Source organism: Elgaria multicarinata, chromosome 7 (assembly GCF_023053635.1).
Source record: "Elgaria multicarinata webbii isolate HBS135686 ecotype San Diego chromosome 7, rElgMul1.1.pri, whole genome shotgun sequence".
NCBI classification, from domain to species: Eukaryota; Metazoa; Chordata; class Lepidosauria; order Squamata; family Anguidae; genus Elgaria; species Elgaria multicarinata.
The window spans coordinates 7,081,958-7,107,941 of NC_086177.1; the positions used below are offsets into that span (position 1 = coordinate 7,081,958).

The following is a 25,984-nucleotide window of genomic DNA, read 5'->3' on the forward strand; positions in this document are numbered from 1 at the left end:
GTCTTACAATCAATGGTGCCTTAGAATCAAAGAAATATAGTATATACACTAGAGTTTCAAATAACACTACTCAGAGTTGCACTCTCATAGAACTCATGCATGTTAAACTACTAAAGCCAGGCATTGCTATGTCCTGGGACTCAGCCCTGGGGTTCCACATTCACACTTCTCGCCATGTCAGAGTCATATATGTTGGTAGCTAAGCCTATGCGGCAGGATCTTGCTATTTACTGTTTTACTCTGTACAGCACCATGTACACTGATGGTGCTATATAAATAAATAATAATAATAATAATAGCATCAAGGGGCATATTTCAATTTGGGGGGCCCACTCCACAATGGATAGTATTGGCTTTGACTCCATTAATTACATTCAAGGAGGAAATATCTGAAAGAATAACCTTAAAAGGTGCAATCAACTAGGAAGTTCTGCTCACAAGCCCTGAAAATTGCTAGAATATTCAGACTATGTGTAAGAGCACCATGTATATGTGGAGGCCATCATTCATGTCCACCAACTCACAAGACTAGACCATTATAACATGCTGTATCTATGTTTGCCCTAGATTACTGTCCGGCAGCTTAAATTGGTGTGTAATGTGTACCTCTGTTTCCTAACAGAGGTAGCTCACTGAAAACATTTTAAATGCATGTTCCAACCTGTGTATTGGCTTCCCGTTTGATTTTCAGGTGTGACTTAACATACTGTTTTGACCTATAAACTCATGACAGCTTGGGCTCTGCACACCTTATATTCTTCTCCCTTATGCTCCATTGTGGCCTTAACATCACTTGAGAATGTCAAACCCCAGTGCACCAGGTTTGAACAGCAAGAGCACATGTTAAGTGGCTACTATGCTTTCCCTAGGTCTATCAAAATCCAATCCTCTGCCCTTTATAAGCCCTGTAAGGCTTTCTTGCTTGGAACTGGCTTTTAACAGCTGGGGTGAAGCAGTTTCAGGGTGGTTTTAATTTCTATTGTACATACATTTATCTGGGAACACTCTTGGTATTGTCCTGTTTCTTTTTCATGCAGCCCAGTCCTATGCATGTTTACTTGGAAGAAAGTTCCACTATGTTCAGTGGGGCTTGCTTACTGCTAAGTGTGTTTAGGATTGCAGCCTTAAATTGTTTTAAGTCTTGGAAAAAGGTGGGATCAAAATTGAAATAAACCTATGAAGCTGGCTTGTATTGAATGAGACCATGGGCCTTGCTAGACCTACCAGTTAATGCGGAGAGGAGAAGGAGCGAGGCCGCGCTGCAGCTAGCGCGGGCCGTCGCCCTTTTCTACACGTAAGACGCGACGGGGAAAGAAAAGCCCCGTCGCATCCTGCATTTAAAAAAAATACTTTAAGGGCCATGTGCGCAGGAGCGCACCAACGAAAAAGTAAGTTTTTGTTTTTTGAAAATAGGGTTCCCCGCTCCCCCCTGCCCCCAATTTCCCCCCAATGTATGATGCCCCCCGCTCGCCCCTTCGCTCACCCGTCTGTCCACTCACCCCCCCCACTCACCCCCCGCTCGCTCGCTTGCCATGTCCACCCCCCCGCTCGCTCGCCCACTCGCCATGTCTGATGCCCCCTCCGCCCCCCCTCCGTGATCTCCCCCCCCCCCCAGCCTGATGGGCACAGTGCAGCTTCTCCCGGCTACTCGTGCTGTGTTATATGAAACAAAAGATGTCACACTCTCAACCCAGATTTATGTCCATTTTTGCCATCTGAAAGTAGGTTTAAAGAGAGAGTACCAGGTAGTTTATGTCTCTGTAAATCACAGAAATGTACGGAAAGTTCAGGTTAGTCTCAGGAGCAATGCCATACTATACAGCAGGACAGAAAGCTTTTCCTGTCAGTAGTTTACAGGACATCAAACCAAGAATGTCCTATAATATGTTTTTGGATATGGACTGATGAAAGTTTGTTGTTGTTGTTGTTGTAATGGAAACTTTAGGCTTATTCTTTGCAAGCTGTTGTTCTGCCGTCATATGATAGTAGCACTGGCGAATATCAAAATATTATTTTCAGGGAACTGTTTTATAGGATTATTATACTCTATTTCTTCAAAATACATAGTGCAATTATGTTTTACCCTGTTGCCTATATAGTATCTATTTCCACTGGCTTCTGCAGGTTAGAAGTTACTGTGTGTGGTTACTCTAAATTTAATTTAGCCAATTAGTAATTACATGCGTTTATCCCCCTTATAGGTTTGAATATTGACAGCTGTGGCCCAAAGGAACAGAAAAGCAATGCAACCAGTTCAGAACCAAGTTTTTCATCTCTGGAAAGAAGCCCTTTGTCAAGGTAACGTCATTAAAGCGCTTCATTTCTGAATAGTTTCAGCCTAGTGTGAAATGCCTATAGAAAGTTAATGGCACTTTGGCAGCAATATTTTGATGGAAGGGTTAGGGTTCAGTTTTGTGTTTCTCTAAAACAAGAAGTTAAAATTTTGTACACCTTTAAAAATGTTTGCACTAAAGCCAGGTATTGTTTTGCAGCTGTTGTTTTCTCTGTTTAAGACTCAATTGACATCTCAGTGAACCACAAATTAGCGTGTACAGCTGCTCTCAGTAGGACTACTTAGAGACCAGACAATAGAAGTTGTCAGGAAAAGGGCAGACGTAAAACATAAAGTCTTGAAGAAATAAAGTGGTGTGTCGTCTTCTGGATGTAGTTGAGATGTAAATGAGTTTCAGCTCAATACCTATTTTTGTATCCTCTAAAAGAAGTATTTGATACTAGATTATTTGTTACTTTCTTCTTTTGTATTTTCAATTTGAGAGCATTTAATTAATGTCCTCACATTTTCCTAAAGAGGTGCTATTTATCTTCTTTCAGTTCTTTGAGTAATGTTTTGTTACACTATTTTTTTCTGCTAGCAGCATGAATCAAATTACTAGCAATCAAGCGGTAATAGCAAATGAAGCATAGTAAGCAATCGTGACATTTTAGATTGGCTTTAGATTGTTACATAATAATTGTTAATGCACTTTCCTAGCTTGGTTCTGCTTGTGTTGCTCCTCCTTGGAAACTCATTTATGATTCCTGATATGTGTGTTTGCATGCACAGTTGTAGTATCTTTCATGTGTCATAATGTCTTTCATGATTTAGCAATATTCATCACAATATGTTTTATCTTTTAAGGTTCTTAGAATTACTGATTTTTATAACTAATTTTCTGTACAGGACTTGGAACAAAACTAACTGGCCAGTATAATACATAAATAGTAATATATTTATACATTACTGCAGTGTAGCTTATTTTACATCTGATTTTCAGGAGCTGGGTTTGGAAATTAATACCTTTTAAAGTTTATTAATTAAAATATATTTGTTAAAATTATGTTTATGGGGAATAATAATCTGGAAAAGTAATAAAAAGAACAGGCATCTGTATAAACACCACAAATGTTTTCAAAAAGGAATGTTCTGGCGGACAGTAGTTTTCATTATAATATGAAACAGCAGTTTCAACTGTTTCTGAAATGCTGTTCATACAATACAAATCCTGAAGCATTGAGATTATTTCTAAAAATTCATATGCATTCGGGAAGCATTTACTGCGTCATATCATTTTGTGCCCTTCGTCTCGGAAGAAAATACATTTCATAGTACAGTATGAATTATTAGTTATTTTAAAAAATGAATAGTGTGGATTTTAGTTTCCTCAATAACTAGGAAATAAAATGCCTTTTTAAACCAAATCGGTTAGTAAACACTTGCTGCTTTACACTTGACATCTACCTTAGAAAGATGTTTACAAGCATAATGTAGCACAGTAAAGTGTGAAAGAATGGGAAATGACTCAGGTGCTTATTTGTAATTGGGACATAGTGAAATTTCTTACAGGCTGATGTCTAAGGATTCCACTTATTGTCACTTCTTGCGCTTTATTGCTTTTACAAGTGGTCTTGAAACCCAGTACTTGAAAATAAACATAACAGTCTAGTACCACTGTGGTACTTTTAATTTTTTCCCCCTTTGCAATGTTTAGTCACTGAGCTGATGAGTGACCTCGAAAAATACCCTGATGGACCTAAATAAAAAAATGGCTTCCTCTGATGTCCTACAGACAATAATTATGATGTGCTAGTTAAGCCCAAACTACAGCTGAGGGATTTTACTTTAAAGCAGAGGCTTGGGCGCAAAAATGCATTTATAGCTCTTTGTCTGGCACCTCATTATGCGTGGGCCTGATTCATTAAGTAATTGGTTTGCAGTTGTTTACATGAGTATTAAGGCTTTCTATTCAGCAGTCTTTGAGAGATACATTGTGCAAATGTTGCATGTTATGAATGCAGAATGAGGGGCAGCGGACGAGTCCTATTGGCTAAACACTGCACTCTGTTGAAAACCTAGAGAAAGAGATTGGGTGCTGCTTTGCATAGCAATGACTTTCTTAATAAGCTTTACAGATTAATACACACAAGCTATAAAAGATGCAAAGAGATACTCTTAGCACATTTATCCATGCTCATTTCACTATTATGGCACTGGAGATGGGAAGAATTGAGTGCTTTCATATTCTCCCTCCCCCCCACTTTCCAGTGCAACTTCAGTGCATGAGACTTAATAGAATCCAATGTTTATTGTATTATAAATCATGGGGGAAGTAGGCAGACCTGCAACAGTTTATTATTAAAGATTCTTTCAATGTAAATCTTTTTCCACCATTGTGTGTCCTACAGCAAAATCATTTTGTGGTTGAGTGGGGATGAAAGGCATAATGCACGAAGGAGCGAGTCTTAATAGGAAGCTGCTCTCCGATCGAAGGCCACTTGTTCCCTTTTGTTTGGAGGGACATGCCTCAGCTTCCTCTTCTCCCGCAGATACTACCCTGTTGTTTCTTAGCTTCGAACTGTTTTCTCGCAAGGTTTTTGCCGGCGAATGCAGACATGTTTAAACTGAGAGGTGAACTCCTTAATTTGAGGATTATAACACATTGTCCGAGGGAGCAAAAAGTGTTTTAGAAAATGAAATGATTTGGAGGAAAGGGTATCGTTAGCTAATGGCCGCGGCACAATGTGTGTGGCATTTTGTAGTTCTGTAGCCCTGCAGTCAGCCAGTGGAGGTCACTAGAATTCTGTTGTTGCAGTTTGGGGGCTAGATTTAATATCTTTTTCTTAGTCTTCCCTGCTTTGCAGCATTTGAAAGTTAACGCTAAGTTAGAGACCAAAATGTGGAATATTCCACTTGTAAAAGAATATGCACTGTTGGCTTAAATTGGGTTACAAAAGTAAACCGTTAAGGCTGAAATCCTATATCCATGCAATTTGGGAGTAAGCCCCATTGATTTAATGGGACTTACTTCTGAGTAATCATATGTCGGATTGCTCTGTAAAATGGTTTTCAAATGTTCTCCTTAAGCAGAAGCTTTTTTTTTTTTAATGCTTCGGTTACTTTAGTAAATTACTGAGTAGTGGTTAGGGTTGTTTGTGTTAATAACTTCAAATTGTAGTGTAAAGCAGGGGCAGGCTTCGGCTATTGGGCGGTATAAAAATGTAATAAATAAATTAAATAAATAAATAAATAAATAAGCAACCTGGTGCCCTCTAGATGTTTTGGACTACAACTCCTATCAGCCCCTAGCTAATTGTCAAGGATTATGGGAACCAAAGTCCAAAACAGCTGGAGGGTACCAGATTGTCCTTTAAGGCATCTATGCAATGAATGTGCCTTTGCTAAGTGCTTTAGCTGGTTCTGTGCAGATAACCACAATGGCCATTGGGGGTCACTGTTACTTTGCTAAATTACCACAGCTTGGTTTCCAAGCCAAATGAATTTACAATTATGTAATGATGCCAATTATTTAATTTAACCGTTGCGGTACTTTATTTCATTGTTTCTTCTTTTAATTGTTAGGACATAGAACGGGAAGAAGCTAGTATTTTTTGTAGAGATATAAATACCACAAGGCTTTGGAATGTGACTACTGAAAGTTGGTTAGTTTTTGGTATTGTGTACGATTCCCAACTATGGAAATTTTAGGCATACATTCCTAATGAATTTTTAAAAGGCTAGTTGATTGGTTGACTAATCCCAATAATGATGGAGAAACAGGAGGAGTTTGAAAGGTCATGTGTGTTTTATTATTTATTTATTTAGAATATTTATATTCTGCTCCCCATTGAAAAATTTCGGAGTGGTGTATGCCACAAGCCTCAGTATAGTGATGCAATTCTGGGAGAAATTGAAGGGTGTGCTGCCATTTGTTTTGCTTTTTAAAGATCCACTAATTGTACCCATACCTTCAATGCTGTGCAGGAATGGAGGTTTAAAAAGAAATTGTGTGGGTGTAAGCAGTTGCATAGGTGCACGGTAAAAAAAAATAGCCTGTGGAGGGGAAACCCATAGAGTAGGAGATTTACATGAAGGTGAGGAAAAGAAGGTAGGGAAGTCATAGTGCTAGCTTTTATGTTTGTTTGTTTGTTTGTTTGTTTTAGATCAATATCAGCAAGCGCACCTTGCAACTGTGCAGAATGGTTTAAAAATGGTGTGTGTTTTCATAGTGCAGTAAAAAAAAAAGTGTCCTGCCTGCAAATCTCTTAAAGATCAGTGCAAGGAATGAAGGGGAAAAAAGACATGGGAGGAAGGAAGAAGGCTGGGGGAAATATTGCAAAAAAGTAGGGATGTGCTCCGCTCCGATTAGAATCGGAGAATCAGAAGCGAATTGGCCTGCTCCGCCTTGCCCAGAGGTGGAGTAGAAGCGGACTGCGGACCCTTAGAAGCACGGCGAAGAGAAGCGGCCATAGGCGGAGCGCTTCTCTTTTCGCGGAGCGCTCCGATCGCCATTTTGGAAAATTTCGCCCATAGGATTGCATTGCAGAAAGGAATAGGGGATAACTGTGTTGTTTTTTAAGCTATCTTTCTGAAAGTTCGTGTGCTTAGAGAGTCGTGGCTGGGGGTCATTTTGAGCCTACTCTCAGCTCTCTGCGTGCTGCGGTTCGCTTGCTAGAATTTTTTTAAAAATCGGGTTAAAAAAGCAGGAGAGGTACCTTTTTGAAGTGCTGAGAGGCAGAGTCATGATCACATGATCCCAAAGTTGGAGGAGGGGATAGGCAAAATGGGATATTAGTAACTTGGGATACTGGGAAACTTCTGTTTCTTAGTCTGAACGGACTTTTCCCAGTGTTTTTTAAAACAGTAGCCCCACCAAATGCACAAACACAACCTGAAATCATATACTAAGCAAATAAATAACAGATAGGAAACACAGCACTGCTACCCACCCTAACCTTGGGGAACAACTGAATAGATGTGGTGCAAGGGGATGAGGTCCCCTAGGGCATGTGGACGTGCCAAGTGAACACACTCTTCTGTCCTTGGAGGGTCATCAGAGCCCTCCAAAGAGTAACCAGTGGAGAGAGACTAATGCCTATCATGAGTTGAAGTGTTAGTTTGCTTCTTAAAGACTGGTCCCTAGAGAGGGCCAGTCAAATTGGCATATCCCCCTCCCCCTGGACACGTCCACTTTCCTCCTACTGGTAAAAGACAGATATAGCCTTTTTAAAAAAATTCTTCCTGTTGTTTATTCAGCAACACTGCTGCTTTTAATTCTACCCCTCCTTTGTTTCTTTCTTTCTTTCTTTATTCCATTTTATATTTAGCCCAAGCCCATAGCCCAAGCTCTCCTGGCTTTTCCTCTTCAGTGAGGTCAGGCAGGCTTTCATTGTGGTTCAACTCGTTGTTGTTGTTGTTGTTGTTGTTGTTGTTGTTATTATTGCTATTAATATTAATTAGTACTGCTATTAATATTATTATTTTGTTGTTTAGTAATGGCTGTGATCACAGTGCAGTCAATCAACTCTGAAGCAAGGATCACAAAGCTTTACTCTTATCCTCCTAGCCTCCTAGTTATGGGATGCAAAAGAAAAGGCATCTCTGTGTGCTGCTCCCGCCTCACAGGGATGGTTTGCATTACTGACTTTGAAACTATCCTTGGCTCACTTCCTTGTGCCCCCAGAAATGTCTGCTGCCTGCCTGGCTTCCCCCACCCAGGGTGCTACTGTGGTGGGGCATCTGCCGGGACTGACTCCCCCATACTAGATCTATGGCATATCTCTGCCTGGCTCCCTGCCTGCCTTCCCTCCCTCCTCCCCTGCCCGCCTCGCAGGGATGGTTTGTGTGTGTCTTGCTTTGACTCAGGGGATAAATCCTTCCTGTGCTCACTTAGACTTTTTGAAGTTCCAAATAATTTTTTCAAGTGTGGAAGAAGATTCATATAGGTTTATCTCTACTCCCCAATTCATGGCATGTTGGGATTTCCTTTGAAATGGCCCCATTGAGCTGTCTGCAGCTTTAAATCCCTGAGATACTGGGGTGTCCAATTTTCAAAAATTCCCCAAAAATCAGGGGATAATGGGATTTGCTTGAGTCTTGGCATGCATGTGTATACATACATGAGGTGTCATGGTGCCTAATTTGACGTTTCTAACCTGAAAATTGACGTAGTTCTAGCATGGGACTTGATTTGGGGTGAGTTAAAAGGTTAAAGCCCCGCCAAAAATCAGGGGATGATGGGATTTGCTTGAAACTTGGCATGAATGTGGATCTAGATGGCATCTGTGAGGGTGCCCACTTCAAAAAAATTTATCTGTCAAAATGTCAGAGCAAATCCCATGTTTGGAAATGGGGTGTCCGATTTTCAAATATTCCCCAAAAATCAGGGGAGGCTTGGATTGGCTTGAGTCTTGGCATGCATGTGTATCCATGGATAAGCTATCATGGTGCCCAGTTTGAGGTTTCTAACGTGAAAATTGACGGAGATATCGAAAGGGGTGTGAATTGGGGTTATGGGTGCTGTGTTAGAGGTTAAAGCCCCGCCAAAAATCAGGGGATGATGGGATTTGCTTGAAACTTGCCATAAATGTGGATCTAGAAGGCATCTGTGAGGGTGCTTGCTTCCAAGTTTTTATCTGTTAAAATGTCAGAGTAAATCCCATGTCTGAAAATGGGGTGTCCGATTTTCAAAAAATTCCCGAAAATCAGGGGATGCTTGGATTGGCTTGAGTCTTGGCATGCGTGTGTATATGTCCATGAGGTGTCATGGTGCCAAACTTGAGGTTTCTAACTTTAACAGAAAAAAAGTTGTAGGGTTTTTTGGATTTCAATGCAAGCCTATGGGGGGGGGAAGCGGAGCTCCGATCCGGAGCTTTGCAGCAGTGTGGAGTGGACTATAGGCGGAGCGGGGTGGAGCGGATCGGACCGATCCACAATTTGCGGATCTGGAAGAGAAGCGGATCGGGGGGTCTGTGCACACCCCTACAAAATAGTCTGTACAGCTTTAAAGTAGGGGTGTGCACGGACCCCCCGCTCCGCTTCACTTGCAGATCCGCCATTTTCCGGATCGGGCCGCTCCGCCCCGCCCCCGCTCCGCCCCCGCTCCGCCCACTTCCGCTCCGCTCCGCCCGGAGCTCCGGATCCGGATCCGGAGCTCCGTTTCCCCCCCCCCCATAGGCTTGCATTGAAAGCTAAAAAATTATACAACTTTTTTTCTGTTCAAGTTAGAAACCTCATGTTTGGCACCATGACACCTCATGGGGATATACACACGCACGCCAAGTTTCAAAGCAATCCCATCATCCCCTGATTTTTGGCGAATTTTTGAAAATCGGGCACCCCACACACAACATCCCTGCGAGGTGGGCACGGGAGGAGGGAGGGAAGGCAGGCAGGCATGCAGCTGGCATTTCTGGGGGCATAAGGAAGTGAGCCAAGGATAAGCCAGTAATGCATATAAAATGGAATAAATCAATCAATAAACAAAGGAGGGGTGGAATTAAAAGCAGCAGTGTTGCTCAATAAACAACAAGAAGAACTTTTTTTAAAAGGCTATATCTGTCTTTTACCAGCAATAGGGGGACGTGCCCGGGGGAGGGGGAAGTAGCTGCCAGTTCAAGACACTGACAGCCACAGCTCCGAGAAGAAGTAAAACGCTCACTTCGACTCAGAACAGGCATTGCTCCACCACTGAAAAGTGACCATTCACTTCAACTCATGAGAGGCATTGCTCCACCATTTTACTCTCTTTGGAAGGCTCTATGGCCTTCCAGTGCAGGAGAGAGTGGGGGCACGTCCACGATGAGATGCCCTAGGGGAGCTCATCCCCTTGCACCACATCGATTCAGTTGTTCACCAAGGTTAGGGTGGGGAGCAGTGCTGTGTTTCTATCTCTTATTCTTGGCTTAGTATATGATTTCAGGTTGTGTTTGTGCATTTGGTGGGGCTACTGTGTTAAAAAACACGGGGAAAAGCCCGTTCAGATGAAGAAAGAGAAGTTTCCCAGAATCCCAAGTTACCTGTTTTGCCTATGCCCTCCTCCAACTTTGGGATCATCATGACCGGGAGCTGACTCTGCCCCTCAGCCCTTTGAAAAAGGTATTTTTCCCGCCGATTTTTTAAAAACTTCTAGCCCGCGACCCGTACGATGCAGAAAGTTGAGAGTGGTCTCAAAATGACCCCCATCCACGACTCTCTGTGCACAAGAATTTTCAGAACGATAGCTTAACCCCCCCCCCAGTTATCCCCGATTCTTTCCCTCAATGCAATCCTATGGGCGAAAAGCCGAAAACGCAGTTTGAGCCGCGCGGTTGACCCGATTTTCACAAAAACATTGCACGTGAACCACAGCACGCAGAAAGTTGAGAGTAGTCTCAAAATGACCCCCATCCACAACTCTCTGTGCACAAGAATTTTCAGAACGATAGCTTAAACCCCCCCCCAGTTATCCCCGATTCTTTCCCTCAATGCAATCCTATGGGCGAAAAGCCAAAACGCAGTTTGAGCCGCGCGGTTGACCCGATTTTCAAAAAAATATAGCACGCGACACGGACAACGCAGAGAGGTGAGAGTGGTCTCAAAATGACCCCCATCCACGACTCTCTGAGCACAAGAATTTCCAGAGCAATAGCTTCAAAAACAACGTAGTTATGCGCGATTATTTGCCGCAATGCAATCCTATGGCGAAATGTTTTCAAGATGGCGACCGGAGCGCTCCGCCTGAACTCGGAGCTCCGAAAAATGGTCGCTTCTCTTCGCCTTGCTTCTAGGGGGTCCACGGTCCGCTCCTACTCCGCCTCTGGGTAAGGCGGAGCAGGCCAATCCGCTACTGCTTCTACGCTCCTAATCGGAGCGGAGCACATCCCTACTTTAAAGCTGCTGTTATTGATAAGCGTTATGATGCCACTAGATTGGAACACACGTGTCTTTGTAGTGCACAGGAACTGAAAGCACCAGGGGGAAATACTAAAAGTAGTTTGGGCAAAAAATTGAAGAAGAAATAGTGTCAGCACTATTGGGGTGTGCATTGTTTGTCCTGCACATGATGCAGTTGTTCGAGTACTACGACCAAACAAAATGTAGATTGGCCCTTTTCCCATAATAATACTGACCTATGTTACCGTATTTCTTCAATTCTAAGACACACTTTTTTCCCATATAAACATCTCTAAAAACGGGGTGCGTCTTAGAATCGTGGGTGTGTCTTAGGTTTTTTTTCTGTTGGTGGTACTGAAATTAGTGTGTATCTTACAATCGAAGAAATACGGTATATGGCTGTTAATAAGGACTATAACAGTATAATACATGAAGTGCTTTAAATACTCTAAAGCAATATACAAATACTAAGTATTATTACCAGTCTTGTCCCACTTCTATTGCTTCCATTACTAAATATACATATGTATTAAGATGTGATTTGAAACGTGCGGATTGCCTGTATCTATCCTACTCACCTGGGGGTTTTTTTCTGGGTGCAATTCAATTCTTGATTTGTAATGCATTTCTTAATCATTCTCTGTTATCTGCTTGCAATGATGTTCAAGCCTTGTAATATTCCAGTTGGTTGTTAAACAATAAATGGTTGACTAACTACTGTGCTAAAAATAAATAACAAATAAAAACAATGTAATTTGCACCATTAATTCCAAAAGTTAACCATATGTAAAATGGGGGAGGGGGAGATACTTCCTTTTGTTTTCCCAGTGTCTCTACCAATAAATTTCATTGGATGATTCTGAGGCATATTAAAGTAAATTCTCTTTCAACTTTCTTAAATGCTGAAGGTAGGACTTTGCAGAATCAATGCTTGTTCTTCTTAAGCAAAGCTTGTTCTTCTATATACCTAACAATGCAAGACTTAATAAAGCCTTCCTTGAGTTTACCTGGGATAGATGTTAGGCTCCAGCTTCTTGGTTTCCCCTTTATAATTTATGTACAATATTTAAAATCTATTGCTAAACTGGAAAAAATTCAGTGTAGATGACTAATTCAAATAACAGAACATCTTCTAAGAATAATATATCTAATAAAAACTTATTATAAAATGGTATCATACACAATAAAAATATATTTAGATAGACAAAAAGTAACCTTCAATGAGTTTGAGGAATAAGCCCATGTCTGCTGAAGGATTATAAGTTGTTATAACTATTATGAAATAATTTAACAATGCTTATATCCTGCACCAGATCCTGGGCACTCATTTTGCTGCTTCTCTTGCTGGTTCAATATCTAAAATTGCAGTACTAAGCACACTTACTAGAGACTGTAGCACTGCAGGCTTAGTTACTGAACCAAAAGAGAAGTGGCAAAATGAGTAAGCTTCTTTGAACACAGAATATGGGTGAAGAACCTTTTTTCTCCTGATGGCCACTTACACATGGGCGGGGGGGGAATCAATTGGGGACCACACACGATCATTAACTATTTGTATTAATTGACTGTACTATGGGTTCTTAATTGTGTTATAAATGCCATAAATAACAACAACAACAATTTTATTGCAGTCAATAGACCATTCTGGCAAAAGTTACATACAAAAGGACTGAGCATATTGTGAGCTATTAAGAAGACAAGTAATCATAGAGGATCTAATAGAAATGGCCAAGTTCAAAAACTTGGCCACTTGCTCGGTGATTGATTTGTCTGCGTTCTGAAGTAATAGGGACATTAGAAATTCAGTTGGGTGACCAGGAAAAGGTTGTAAAATGGGGTTCAGAAGATCATTCCTAGCCCCTTGATAAAATCTACAGAACAGTAACAAGTGTGGTATGGTTTCCACCTCGGTATTTTTAGAGGGACAGCAGTGGGATTTTATTGTATCTGCCATCTAAAACTTTAGAGGGAAGGACGTTAAGTCTGGCTTGTGAGAATTGCCATAAATAAACAAGTAAATAAATTGCAATGCCTCAGGAAAGGCTGCTCTCATTAATTTCCTTTCTGAGAGCTAGAGAGGTACTTCCTAGAAATGCCTTGAGGCCTTATGAAATTAAGAGGGGGGGCATCTGCTCCCTTCCCTAGTAGAAATTCCCTACTCTTGTAGAAGTAGATGCTTTTGCGTAAACCTGCATAGGATTGCACTGTGTCTCTTGTAAGACATATAATAATCACATTTACTGTACCTGGAAGTTTCTGTCTTTCTGACATAATTCAAACTTACATTTTACCTCGTCAGTTGGAAGCTAGTTGACATCACCCACACTCTATGCCTTTCTGATTTCTTTCTGCACCTCAAGATTTCCATCTGAATGTTGCTTTTCGGATAGGGAAGACAGTATGTGGTTAACACTATATGGGAGTGGGGGAGCTTTAGGAAATGTTTTATCCTCTTATGCTTTATTAAGTATACCAACTCAGAGACTTCACTTGCAGAGTTCCCCCCTCCCTGTAAATGACATTATAATTTTTTATCAGATCCTGAGCTAATGAATATTCCATAAAATCATAACTGAGCACTTCATTGGACATCCTTGTATCACTTAATTTCCATGAGATCCACAGATATAATTCATAGGATGACAGCTGCCAATTATGATTGGCATGATTCTTACCTCATCTTTGGAGACAGTCCAGTTTAGCCAGCACATAAGAAGAAAACAAAGGTATTAAATACTAACATAATAACTCAATAACACAGTGCCTCTCCCTACCATACAATTGAGGTTGATCACTGATGTTTTGTGACAGAACTGATACCAACTGAAGCCTTGTGTTTCAGGTTACTTCAGAAAAGGTGAAGAATTTCTAAACTAGCGTCATAAGACTGAGGCTGCAATCCTATACCCTCTTACCTGGGAGTAAGCCACCTTGAACTCAATGGTAGTTCTTAGTAGAGATGTTTTAATTGTGAATTTGAGAAACTTTTATTATAGATTTCTGTTTCTTCTACTACTTAAAGACTTCAAGTTCTCTCTGCAGGCTGTTCCATATGTTTAACAGCAAGTAGCTCATGTGCACACTCAACATCTACCACAGCCGATCTTGTGTTGTATGCATATTCTCAAATACCTGTTTGCCATTTTCACATTATATGTTTTAGGTGTACACTTAGGTATACACTTAAAAATGTAATGTGTGAAGTGACCCTTTTTTAACTTATCCATTTTGGTGATTGGAAAGGTTCATGTTTGACTTGCATCAAAATTGTCCTTAATAAGTCTGTAAGGAACAGGCAGAACTCACCAGCGCCAATTGGCTCCACTTGGTTGAAATTGCCCGATCAAAGCCACAGCAGCTTGCAGCTGCTGTGGGCCACCTCCTGCTTTCCAGCTAGGCCAAAAGGGAAGATGAGCCATGGCTGCTGCCAACTGTAATGTCAGGTTCTCAGCCAAATTACCTTGCAAAGCAAGTGGAGGCATGAATCCATATCTTCAGCTAAAACAAAAAAACTCTCAACTGCAAATAAAACAAAACAAAACAGCTCCCTCCGACTTCCGACACCATGTAAGGTCGGGTTCTTATGTGGAGTTGTGGAGCAGAGTCCAAGATAACCGAGGCTCCGGTACGGCAAACAAACAATCTTTATTTCTCCATAGCAAGAACAGTGTCCAAAGTAAGCAGCAGCACGCTCTAGAGACAAGGACTAGCTAACACCCAAACCTTGATTAATTAAATAGAGTTCAGCTGTGCTGAGACACACTTTGACTTGAAAGAACATTACACCACACCAACCCTATCAAGATAGCAGATGCAGCAAAAATAGAAGGCAAGTCAAGGAGAGGGACAGAGGAGGAATGCAAGAGAAGAAAAGTGCTAACAGCGAAGAAGCAGGGAGAGAAGGAATCCAACAGGGAAAGAGACCCTTGGATGGACTTCTCTAGACCTTGCGAAATGGCCTCAGGTAGGACTCGTTGGATCCAATGGGACCAGAAGCCATTTTTTGCTTGAAAGGAAAGCATAGAATGGGGTGGAAAGTGAGACACCTATGAAAGGCAAGGTCTCTCCACTTACCTAGCATATCAGTTTGCAGCAGCTCTAGACTTATTTATTTATTTATTTATTACATTTCTATACCGCCCAATAGCCGGAGCTCTCTGGGCGATTCACTTAGTTTTCTCTTGGAATAGACCCAGGCAAATCTAGTTGTGACCTATTCTGACAACTATATTCCTTGACCAAATGAGGTTACTCCCAATAAGAACCTGTGGAAGAGGAGCGGGAGAGGTGGAGGCTAAGGGCTCATGATCTATGGTGAGCAGACTACCCAAGGGAGAAACGTGAACTTGAAATTCCCAAGGACAAACCGACTAGTAAGACAGAAGGTGCAAATTGGGCGGGGGGGGGGCTTATATCTAGGCACCCAAAGAGGGGAGAGATAGAATCATAGAACAGCAGAGTTGGAAGGGGCCTACAAGGCCATCGAGTCCAACCCCCTGCTCAGTGCAGGAATCCACCCTAAAGCATCCCCGACAGATGCTTGTCCAGCTGCCTCTTGAAGGCCTCTACTGTGGGAGAGCCCACAACCTCCCTAGGTAACTGATTCCATTTTGGGGGTAAACCCTACAACTTTACAAATGTTTTGCACAATTTTCATTTTTGTAATACAGCCCTAATCAGCATTTAGGCATTGTCATAGAACATGTTCATAAGATATATAATTTTTGCCACTAGGTTGTCTTAGCTTGTGAAAATCTATAAAATTTGCAATCCTGTGGAATTATTTTACTGGAGACTTAAACAACCACTCAGATTATAGAACTATCCAGTTATTGATAGGTTTATCATTTCTGCATCAAAACAGGTCTGGAGGGTTTTTTATTATTATTATTCAGCCCTGCTTTTTGAGAAGCAGGTTGCTGCAGTAGCTAAGAACACTTTTATCACTCTATTTTCCTGCCCTTAGAGATGTGAAAACCCGGGGTGGGTGTGTCAGGGACTGGAAAAGATGGGAGAAACCAAAAGAAGAAGAAAAACAATTCCCCCACAAAGGAATTTCTTTTTTTATCCTGGGGCTGGGGGAGGTGAGTTTTTTTTCTGGGTTTTCAAATTTTTGCTGGGCCTTCTCATCTCTTGTTGCACCTGCCCCCTTCTTGGAGAGAAAAGGTCAGAGAAGAATTTGTAATATTAATCCATGCTTCTGTAACTTTCTGGTTTGACTACTGTAATGCACTCTACGTGGAGCTGTCCTCAAAGACAGCTTGGCTGTTTGTCTCCTTTATGGGTTGGGTTCAGTTTTTTACCCATTATCTGTGCACCCACCTAACAACAGAAGTGGCATTTCTTTGGAAGTCTTTATAGCAGAGATCTTGGGATAATAATAACAGGTTATTTCATTTGGACATTTTCCTTTTATAATAAAAAACAGATGTTGTGTAGCTGCTACCTGTAACCCCATCCCACAAACACTGATAGAATTAAATTCTTATTTAGTATCATTTAATGTGTCTGGTCCAATTTGCTTTCCAAATTATGAGTCAGACCATGATTGGGTTACAATATTATCAGTATGCAGATGACACAGAACTCTGTTTCTTGTTCCATTCACTAATCCCAGAGAGGTTGCGGTTCTCTTAAACAGGTATATGGAGGTAGTTTTTGGATGGAGTGAACAAACTGAAACTTAATTGAGACAAGGTGGGGTTATTATTGGTAGGGAAGCCAACTGTTCTGGACAGACGTGTTGAACTGCTTCTGGATAGGATCATGCTCTCTCTGAAAGGCCAAGTTCATAGCTTAGGGCTCCTCCTAGATTCAGTATTATCTGCGGACGCACAGGTGGCAGTGCCGTTTGTCAGCTTAAGCTGATAAGCCAGCTACAAACCTGTCTGAATACAGTGGATTTTGCCTTAGTTACTCATGTCCTGGTTACATCGGACTAGACTATTGTAATGTGCTTTACATAATGCTGCCTTTGAAGATGGTTCAAAAGCATCAGGTGGTGCAGAGGCTGAAGGGGCTAAGTGTTCTGATGATATTTCACCATTTCTACATCACATGCATTGCCTACCTATTTTCTTCTGGGCCCAATTCAAAGTTTGACCTTTAAAGGCTTAAAAATTTAGGCCCAACTTACTTAAAAGACTGCCTACACCAATATGAAGCTGCTCCAGCAGCTTCATCTGCTATAGAACCCTGCATGTGTGCCTGCCCGGAGGGGTAGGCATGAAAGCCAGGCCTCTTTGGTGTTGGCTCGATATTTATGGAGCTCCTTCTTTTGGGAATTTTGGGAATTATGATTAGTTTCCTACCTATTTTCTTTTAGGTGGACACTAAAATATTTTTTATTTTAGATTTTTTTTTAATTAAGAGGGTAGAGATGTAATTGTATATTGTTCTTAGTGGCATAGTTTTTAGCTCTCCTGGTAGAATGGCTGTTTTGAAATGGTATAATTTCAGTGCTCTTTTTCATTCTTGGTCTTGCTGATCCCCATCTTTAATGTCTGCTTTACACACATTTATAAGGCGGTTTATAAGTCTCTTAATGGTGTCTGATTCTAGCTGGAAGGAGAATAACGACCAGATAATGGCCATCCCATGCAAGTGAATGAATATTTCTATAGGAGCACAAACAAGAGGGGAATAGAAGACCATTCAGGTCAATTGACTTCTCTAAAGGCAGGATTGTCTATATCAGAGGCTGAGGACTTGTGGCCTAAGTCACTGGATTTTGATAAACCAAAGATGAGCTTGAATTGTGCCTCACTAATGTATTTCACATTAAGTAAGGAGTAGTCTCACCTAGAAGAAGTAGTTCTACAGTATTATTCTCTAAATTTGAATTTGCCTTTTCCCGTTTTCTTTCTGTAGAGGGATTATTTACCTTTAATTATGAAACAGCCGAGTGCAGATCATGATGTTCTTGATTGTATTTGCTGGCTTCTAAATGCAAGCATTAGCTGTCAGCAGGCTTTTCACGTGTTTTCTTCTTCAATTTGTTTTAATGTGCTTGTGCATTTGGTGGTGGTGGTGGGGGATCTGTATGTCCCTCCCTCTCCAGAAAGTCTCATGTGAAACAGCAGGCTCAATACACACAGCTGTGCTTAAAAGGTTTCTCCATTAAAAGGGTGGGTAGCAGTGTCGGCCCCGACAGCACCAAACTCTTTTTGGAGGGATGTCGTGGGAAAGAGGATGCCTGATTTCAGATTCCTCAAACTGATGGTGTTGCAATTAACAATCTTCATTATAGCCTCTTTCTTCCATGATTTATCACACACTACTACTTTACATTTTGCACCTTCTGAAAGGCCTCTTTTGAGGATCAGAGGGGCCCTTAGGAACGGCCTGGGATGTGATACACAGGACTACAGTGTGAAGGGAGAATTGCCACAGATCAGAAGCAGAAAGTTTGAGAATTTCAGAGGACTATTTCAATTCACCCTTTAAACCAACATTTCTTAAAATGTACTCTATAGAGAGGCACTATTTCATGTGCTCTAATTCAATCCAATATGTATTGTAATTTTAAGGTGGATATTTATAGATTGATTAGCCCTTGATGCAGACCTGATAATTGGACTGTAGTGAAAATGTTTAATATTAGCAGTTTGAGCAACCTCTGTCATCAAATACTGTATTTCTTCTGTTAGATCCCCCACATTAAAATAGATTGGAGGTTTTTTTGGTCCTTTATCACAAGACTCCTACTAGAATAGTTAATTTTCTTACTTCATTGCCTGTTGTGAGATTATTTCACAGCAGCAGCAACACAATACAAATGCAGCACACAAAAGATCAAAATGATTCCAGCTTGTTTGGCCGATTCAAAAGGTTCTGTGATGCTCAAGACACAAGAGCATTCATTTAGCAGAACAAAATGGTGACTGTATTTGTATCAAGGTAGATCAAAAGCAGCTGAAAACTTACAGCATTTACATAAGACTAGGGGTGCAGCTATGGGAACCCATCTTTTGAGTTCTAACAATACATTTTCAAACCAGGAAATAAGGATATATGTGTAAGGGGAGGATGAAAAATGGATTTTCTTCTAATACCTTTTAGAATCTAGATTGTCGACTTTTTAAAAGCCCAGATGTGTGTAGCAAGGACATTCAGGGCTATAACTTAGCAACTGTGAATAAATTTCAAAGCCCTTTTATGCTACCAGTGGACTTGGCCTTCAGTGAAAATCTGTTTCCTACAAGCTAAAGGCAGTTTCTATAGAATATACAGTTTGAAGCTATTTGCAGATTTGTGATCCAAGTCCTTTTCCTTTTGCATTTTACCAGCATGCCATATGCTGTGTTTGTGTGTATTCATAGAATCATAGAATAGCAGAGTTGGAAGGGACCTACAAGGCCATCAAGTCCAACCCCCTGCTCAATGTCTAAGACACACACACACACACACACACACACACACACACACATATATATATATATATATATATATATATATATATAAAATCTAAATTTCTCTGGGATTGGACTGGAGCAGAGCATTGGTCCGGGCCCAATTCAAAGTGCTGGTATTAACAGTCAATGCCCTAAACGGCTTGGAGCCAGGCTATCTGAAGGAACGCCTCCTCTCATATGTACCTGCCCAGACCCTAAGGTCATCCTCTGCGACCCCCTGCCAAAGGAAGTGAAGCAGGTGGCTACCAGGAGAAGGGCCTTCTCTGCTGTGGCACCCCGGCTGTGGAATGAGCTCCCTAAGGATGTTCGCTTGGCACCTACATTATATTCTTTTAGATGCCAGGTGAAGACCTTTTTATTCTCCCAGTATTTTAACAGTCTATAAATCAATTTTAACCTTGCTGTTTTAAATTTGTATTTTAAATTTGTATTTTTGCATTGCTGCTGTTTTTATCTTGGTTGTGCTTTTATATTGTATTTTATATTATGGTTTTATACTGTTGTTTCGTTTTGAACTGTCTTAATTTTGTAAACCGCCCAGAGAGCTTCGGCTATTAGGCGGTATAGAAATGCAATAAATAAATAAATAAATAAATAATTGGTAATGTGACAAACACATAGCCAATAAGCATCCTTCACAGAAAGCATCCTTTAGTTTTTGTCCTTGGCTGAAACTGAACCATGCTAAAAACGTGCAGAAACATGCTTTTTTTTTTAAAAAAAAAGAACTGGTATAGAAAAATGTAAATATGTACTAAACATGGTGAAGGAACTTTAAGCTGTCTTGTTGCTCTTAGGGTGAAATCCTATGCATGTTTAGGCTGAACAAAAGTTCCACAACTCCCAGCATGCCGCAGGGTTACATTTGTTCGTACCCTCCATACGTTCTTTTCCAGGATTGTATCCAAGTATGTGTGAGTACAATCAGAGGAGCACTGATATAAATGTGTGTTTACTAACCTATTTTTAAATATCTTTTATAGGAATGAAATCCAAATGGGAAAGATATCTACAATAAAATCCAAAGGTAACTATACCATTATTTTATTATTATTATTATTATTATTAATAATAATAATAATATTTATTTATAAAGCGCCATCAATTTTCATGGCGCTGTACAGAATAAAACAAAACAAGACAATCTGCCATATGGCTTACAATCTAAAATCACCATAACAGACAGGTGAGGGAGGGAAAAAACCAATAGGGGTAGGGGACATTAAAACTAAATATAGACTAGTATGACCACGCTACGGTTAAAATGCTTTCAAGAAAGGAAATGTTTTCAAGCGAGATTTAAAAACAGAAATTGACGTCGTGGTCCGCAAATGCACTGGAAGAGAATTCCAGGCATAGGAGGCAGCGAGCGAGAATGGGCGAAGACGAGCGAGAGATGTGGAAACTCTTGGGCAGGTGAGAGACATGGTGTTGTTGGAGCGGAGGGCACGAGCAGGGCGATGGAGTGAAATAAGGGACGAAAGGTAGGGAGGAGCCAGATCATGACAGGCTTTAAAAGCAAGAAGAAGAAGAAGCTTGTATTGGATTCTATAAGAGATAGGAAGCCGATGGAGGGATTTTAGAAGTGGGGTGACATGATCAAAACGACGAGCCAAGAAAATAATCCTAGCCGCTGAATGATGAATGGAGAGCAGTGGAGACAAATGAGAAGAAAGACCGGTTAACAAAACATTACAATAATCCAGGCGAGAAATAACCAAAGCATGAACAAGGGTCTTGGCGGAAGAGACCGATAGGAACGGTCGAATTCTAGTGATGTTGTACAAGAAGAAACGACAAGACTTAGCTACAGCCTCGATATGTGACGAAAAGAAAAGAAGAATTAAAAATAAAACCAAGGCTACGAGCTTCCTCAACAGCATAAGGTTATTAATGGTAATTTGCAATTACAGAAGTAAATAGGGGTGCTAACTGTGCCTCCTCCCCCTGACCTCGCAAATTTGGTAAGAACGTAAGAGCTGGATCAGATCAAGAGTTCTTATAATCCAGCATCTTGTTTCTAGCAATGACTAGACAGACAAGCAACTCCACAAGCAAGACCAGAAGGCTTGAAAGTGAGTGTGTGTAGGGTCTATTTTGCCATCATAGCCAGCCAGTGGCCATCATCACCACATTTGGGGATGGGCAGGACGTGTTGTTGGGTGGAGGGAAGGCTTCCACAAGCACCTGAACACCAGAGTGCAGCAACCAGAGCGGTGTAGTGTAAGTAATATTAGTTGTCCATAAGATAAATGTTTCGTTCTCTTTTCCCCACCGGATAATCCTAATCCAGCTTTCTGGGGTGATTCTGATGACAGCAACTCTGATATTGAAGCAGCTCTGCGTCCTCAAGTGCATTGCTCAAATGAAGACGAATTTGATGACTTCTATGACTGAGGGACTAACATTACACACACACACACGTGACAAAAAGCCCAATGGCATCTTTCCGTAGGGAAAGCTTTGGGAGGGGTGACTTGGAGCAGAGGAGTTGCTGCTATGTTTATGTACCCTATTCTGCTGACCACTTTTCCACTTCAAATCATCCTCTTGGCTGTCGTCGTCGTCCTCCCCCACAGGGCTCCAAATGTGTGTTTGTGCATGGACATAAAGTATAATTCCAACCTGAGAAGCCTAAGACTTAACTCTTGCCCTTGTAAGCACTTCTTCCACATCCATGGGGTGGGATGGGGGATGTGAGTTTGAAGTGGGAGAAATGATTAGGATATGCCCTTGGATTATGTACACCGTCCCGCACCGTTTCTGTTCCCGACTGATCCACTCAAAGCAGTTTTTCTTGTTCTAAAATGGCCATCAGGCTACTGTGACATGTGCTTATATATAATGTGTAGTTTGGGTCCAATTTAGAGCCAAAAAAGGATGTGATGTTGTTCACACAAATTACTAATTACTTCATTTAAAAAACAGCTTCTGGGGGCCCTGATCCACATTGGGATTGTGGCTTGGATCACTTTAACCCTTTGCCCCCACTGCACTCTAAATTTGTATTTTCTTCTCCCCTATTGCTGCTGTTTGTACCAGGATGAAATCTACCATTTGATGGTATATTTCTCAACGCAAATAACCACAGGTGAGGGTGGGGGATTCAGGCTAAGACTGCAGTGTGGGCAAAGCGTTAAACCCTACCCCTCCCACCATCCCAATCTGTAACATGCTCCCCTCCAATGTCTAATTACTTAAAAAGTCACACAATTAATAAATGTGTAAATAACATCACATCTGTTTTGACCCTTGCTTGGCAATTGGTATGTAGGAGTAGGCCACATTATTTTAGAAATCACATTTTTATACATGTGCCTCAGCCACAGAACATTATCTTATACAGTGGCATTTGTTGTTGTGCCTGTTCTCCAATAAAATGTTCCCCAGGCAATTTGCTTCCTGTAATTATTTTTAAAGTTCTGACCTGTGTTGTTGTTGATCTATATTTTGAAATTTATAAGCATATTTATTAAATATTGCAGCTTTGAAACAAGGAGCATCTTCTCAGTCTGAAAAGGGGGTCTTGCTTCAGCAGTTAATTGGAAGCTATGCTGTTATAGCTTTGCTAATTGCAGGCTGTTTACTAAATCATAGGACAGTCAGAAAACTCAGGACACCTGGCCTAATTTTTGTAATAAGGCAGGACTATCCATCCAGAGAGCTGGTTTGGTGTAGAGGCTAAGAAACTGAGTTGTGAGTCAGGAAGTTCCTGGTCTGAATCTCATCTGCTGTGAAGCCACTAGGTTGTCTTAGGCAAGCTACTCATTCTCAGTTCCCCCATCTGCAATATTTGTGGGGTGGGGTAAATACTGACTTATAGGTTGGACTTCCCTCCTTCGGGAGCAGGACAATCCCATCAGCCCTTTTCCCAGTCCACTTAATTTCTGTTTCTCTTTACCTCTTCCCTAGAATCATAGAATCTCAGAATAGCAGAGTTGGAAGGGGCCTACAAGGCCATCGAGTCCAACCCCCTGCTCATTGCAGGAATCCACCCTAAACCCTCCTGAACTCCTTTTCCTTGTGTGTCATGTCTTTATTAGACTGTAAGCCTGAGGGCAGGGACTGTCTTTTTTGCTAAGTGTAAGCCGCTCCAAGAGCCTTTTTTGGATGAGGAGTGGGGTATAAATATGATAAATAATAAATAAATAAATAAATAGGTTTGATGTAAGGATTATAACTAGAAAATGTATGTAAAGCATTTTGGACAATTGAAAGCCCTAGATACATTTTTATTATTATGAACATCGAGAACCAAACAATAGTATGGCAGAACTGCCTTATTACAAAATACACTAGGATCAGAAATATACTAGGACAGACCTGCAAATCTGTAACCCAACAACCTGAATGCATCTTACCAGCCATATATTGTAGTCTGTAAATGCTTTACAACCTCTTCTGTTTTTGCAGTAAGGAGCAGAGAGCAAACCCAAGTTTGTTGAGACCTAGTATAGGGTGGGGAACTTCTGGCTCTCCAGATGCTATTGGATTCTAACTTCCATCAGTTGTCAGAGATGATGGGATATGTAATCCAGTAACATCTGCAAGGGCAGAGGTTCCACTTTGTATCCTAGTAGATTGTCATACTGTGCTTCATTTGGTTGGTGTGTCACAACTTGTGGAGATCAGATCACAAGACAAGCTGTCCAAATTTGTTCCCAGTTCCTGGAATTTTTACATTACTCTTCTTTTCCCTATTTAAATGAGGGAACTGCTAACTTATTGTGGATTCCCTGCTAATAGTACAGCCAAACTGGATACTAAATTAGGAAGGCTGTCGAATATATATTAATACTAATATATTACTCCACTTCTGAAATCTCTTCATTGGCTTCCAATTCACTCCAGAATCCAATATAAACTTCTCCTGCTGACCTTCAAAGCTCTTCACGGTCTAGCTCCTGCCTATCTCTCCTCTCTCATCTCACACTATCGCCCCGCTCGGGCTCTCCGCTCCTCTGATGCCATGCTTCTCGCCTGCCCAAGGACCTCCACTTCCCTTACTCGGCTTCGTCCTTTTTCTTCTGCTGCCCCTTACGCCTGGAACGCTCTTCCAGAACACTTGAGAACTACAAACTCAATCACTGCTTTTAAAACTCAGCTAAAAACTTTTCTTTTCCCTATAGCCTTCAAATATTGAGTTTGTTCTGACTCTATACTGTTAGCTTCACCCTACCCGGTGCCTGTTTACACTTCCCTGTGCCTGTTTGCATTCTCCTTCCCTCTTTATTGTTTACTACAACTTATTAGATTGTAAGCCTATGCGGCAGGGTCTTGCTATTTACTGTGTTATCTGTACAGCACCATGTACATTGATGGTGCTATATAAATAATAATAATAATAATAATAATAATAATAATAATACATGCATCAGGAACCATTTTTATCAGGACCATGGCAGGGGAGGAAAGGGTTAAACCTTCCCTCCCTGAATGCTATGGAACTAATGAAAATACCCCTCCCTATTTTAGAAATGAGTTTCCTTATGACAAATTTAGCATCGTATGTAGTTTAGCTCTGAAAAAATAGAGGTTTATAGAAATCCTTGAAGAATATAGAGCAGGAACTGGCATACTGAAAAAAGCTCTCCACTTAGAAATTAGAACAGACTAAATTTGGTTTGAGATGGAGAGAGGGCAGATTAAGAACTTTTTCAATTCTCAAATCTATTCTTGCCTCTAGTGTGAGCTACCTTATCTCCCTTTTAAACATGACTTCCTCGTCTTAGAATATTCTCTCTTAAGGCCATCTTCCCACCTATAAGCAGGGCAGCAAAGTAGTCATTCAAAAAGCTGTCCACAAAGTATTTCTTTACTACATTTAGATACTGCCCCATAGCTGAAGCTCTCTGGGCAGTTTACAGAAGTTAAAAACAGTGAACATTAAAAACAAATATACAAAATTTAAAACCATAAAATACAAACAAAAACAGACAATATCTGTTTAAAACAACTATTCTGGGGTTTACCCTACCCTGTGCCTGTTTGCATTCTCTTCCCCTCCTTATTGTTTTATTATGATTTTATTAGAATGTAAGCCTATGCGGCAGGGTCTTGCTATTTACTGTTTTACTCTGTACAGCACCATGTACATTGATGGTGCTATATAAATAAATAAATAATAATAATAATAATAATAATAATAATAATAATAATAATAATAATTTAAAAAACTCAGCATATGCTGTTAAATGCCTGGGAGAAAAGTCTTGACCTGATTCTGAATAGATAACAACATTGGCGCCAGGTGAGCGTTGTTGGGGAGATCATTCCATAATTGAGGGCCACCACTGAAAAGGCCCTCTCCCTTGTTGCCATCTTCTGCGCTTCCCTTGGAGTAGGCACCCAGAGGAGGACCTTAGATGTTGGGCGTAGTGTATGGGTAGGTTCATGTCGGAGAAGCGTTCCGTGTGGCCCC

At 40.9% G+C, this 25,984-nt stretch overlaps 1 protein-coding gene across 1 annotated transcript in view; it reads left to right on the plus strand.

The window, feature by feature from the left end:
- KIZ (kizuna centrosomal protein) overlaps positions 1-22,897 on the plus strand; it is a 93,181-nt gene extending 70,284 nt beyond the window's left edge. The window contains exons 12-14 of the mRNA XM_063129997.1: positions 2,202-2,298; positions 20,547-20,590; positions 21,857-22,897. Of these exons, the coding sequence (XP_062986067.1) occupies positions 2,202-2,298; positions 20,547-20,590; positions 21,857-21,960 (245 nt within the window). The 3' untranslated portion in view covers positions 21,961-22,897. The remainder of the gene's footprint in view (positions 1-2,201; positions 2,299-20,546; positions 20,591-21,856) is intronic.
- The last annotated feature ends 3,087 nt before the right edge of the window (positions 22,898-25,984 follow it).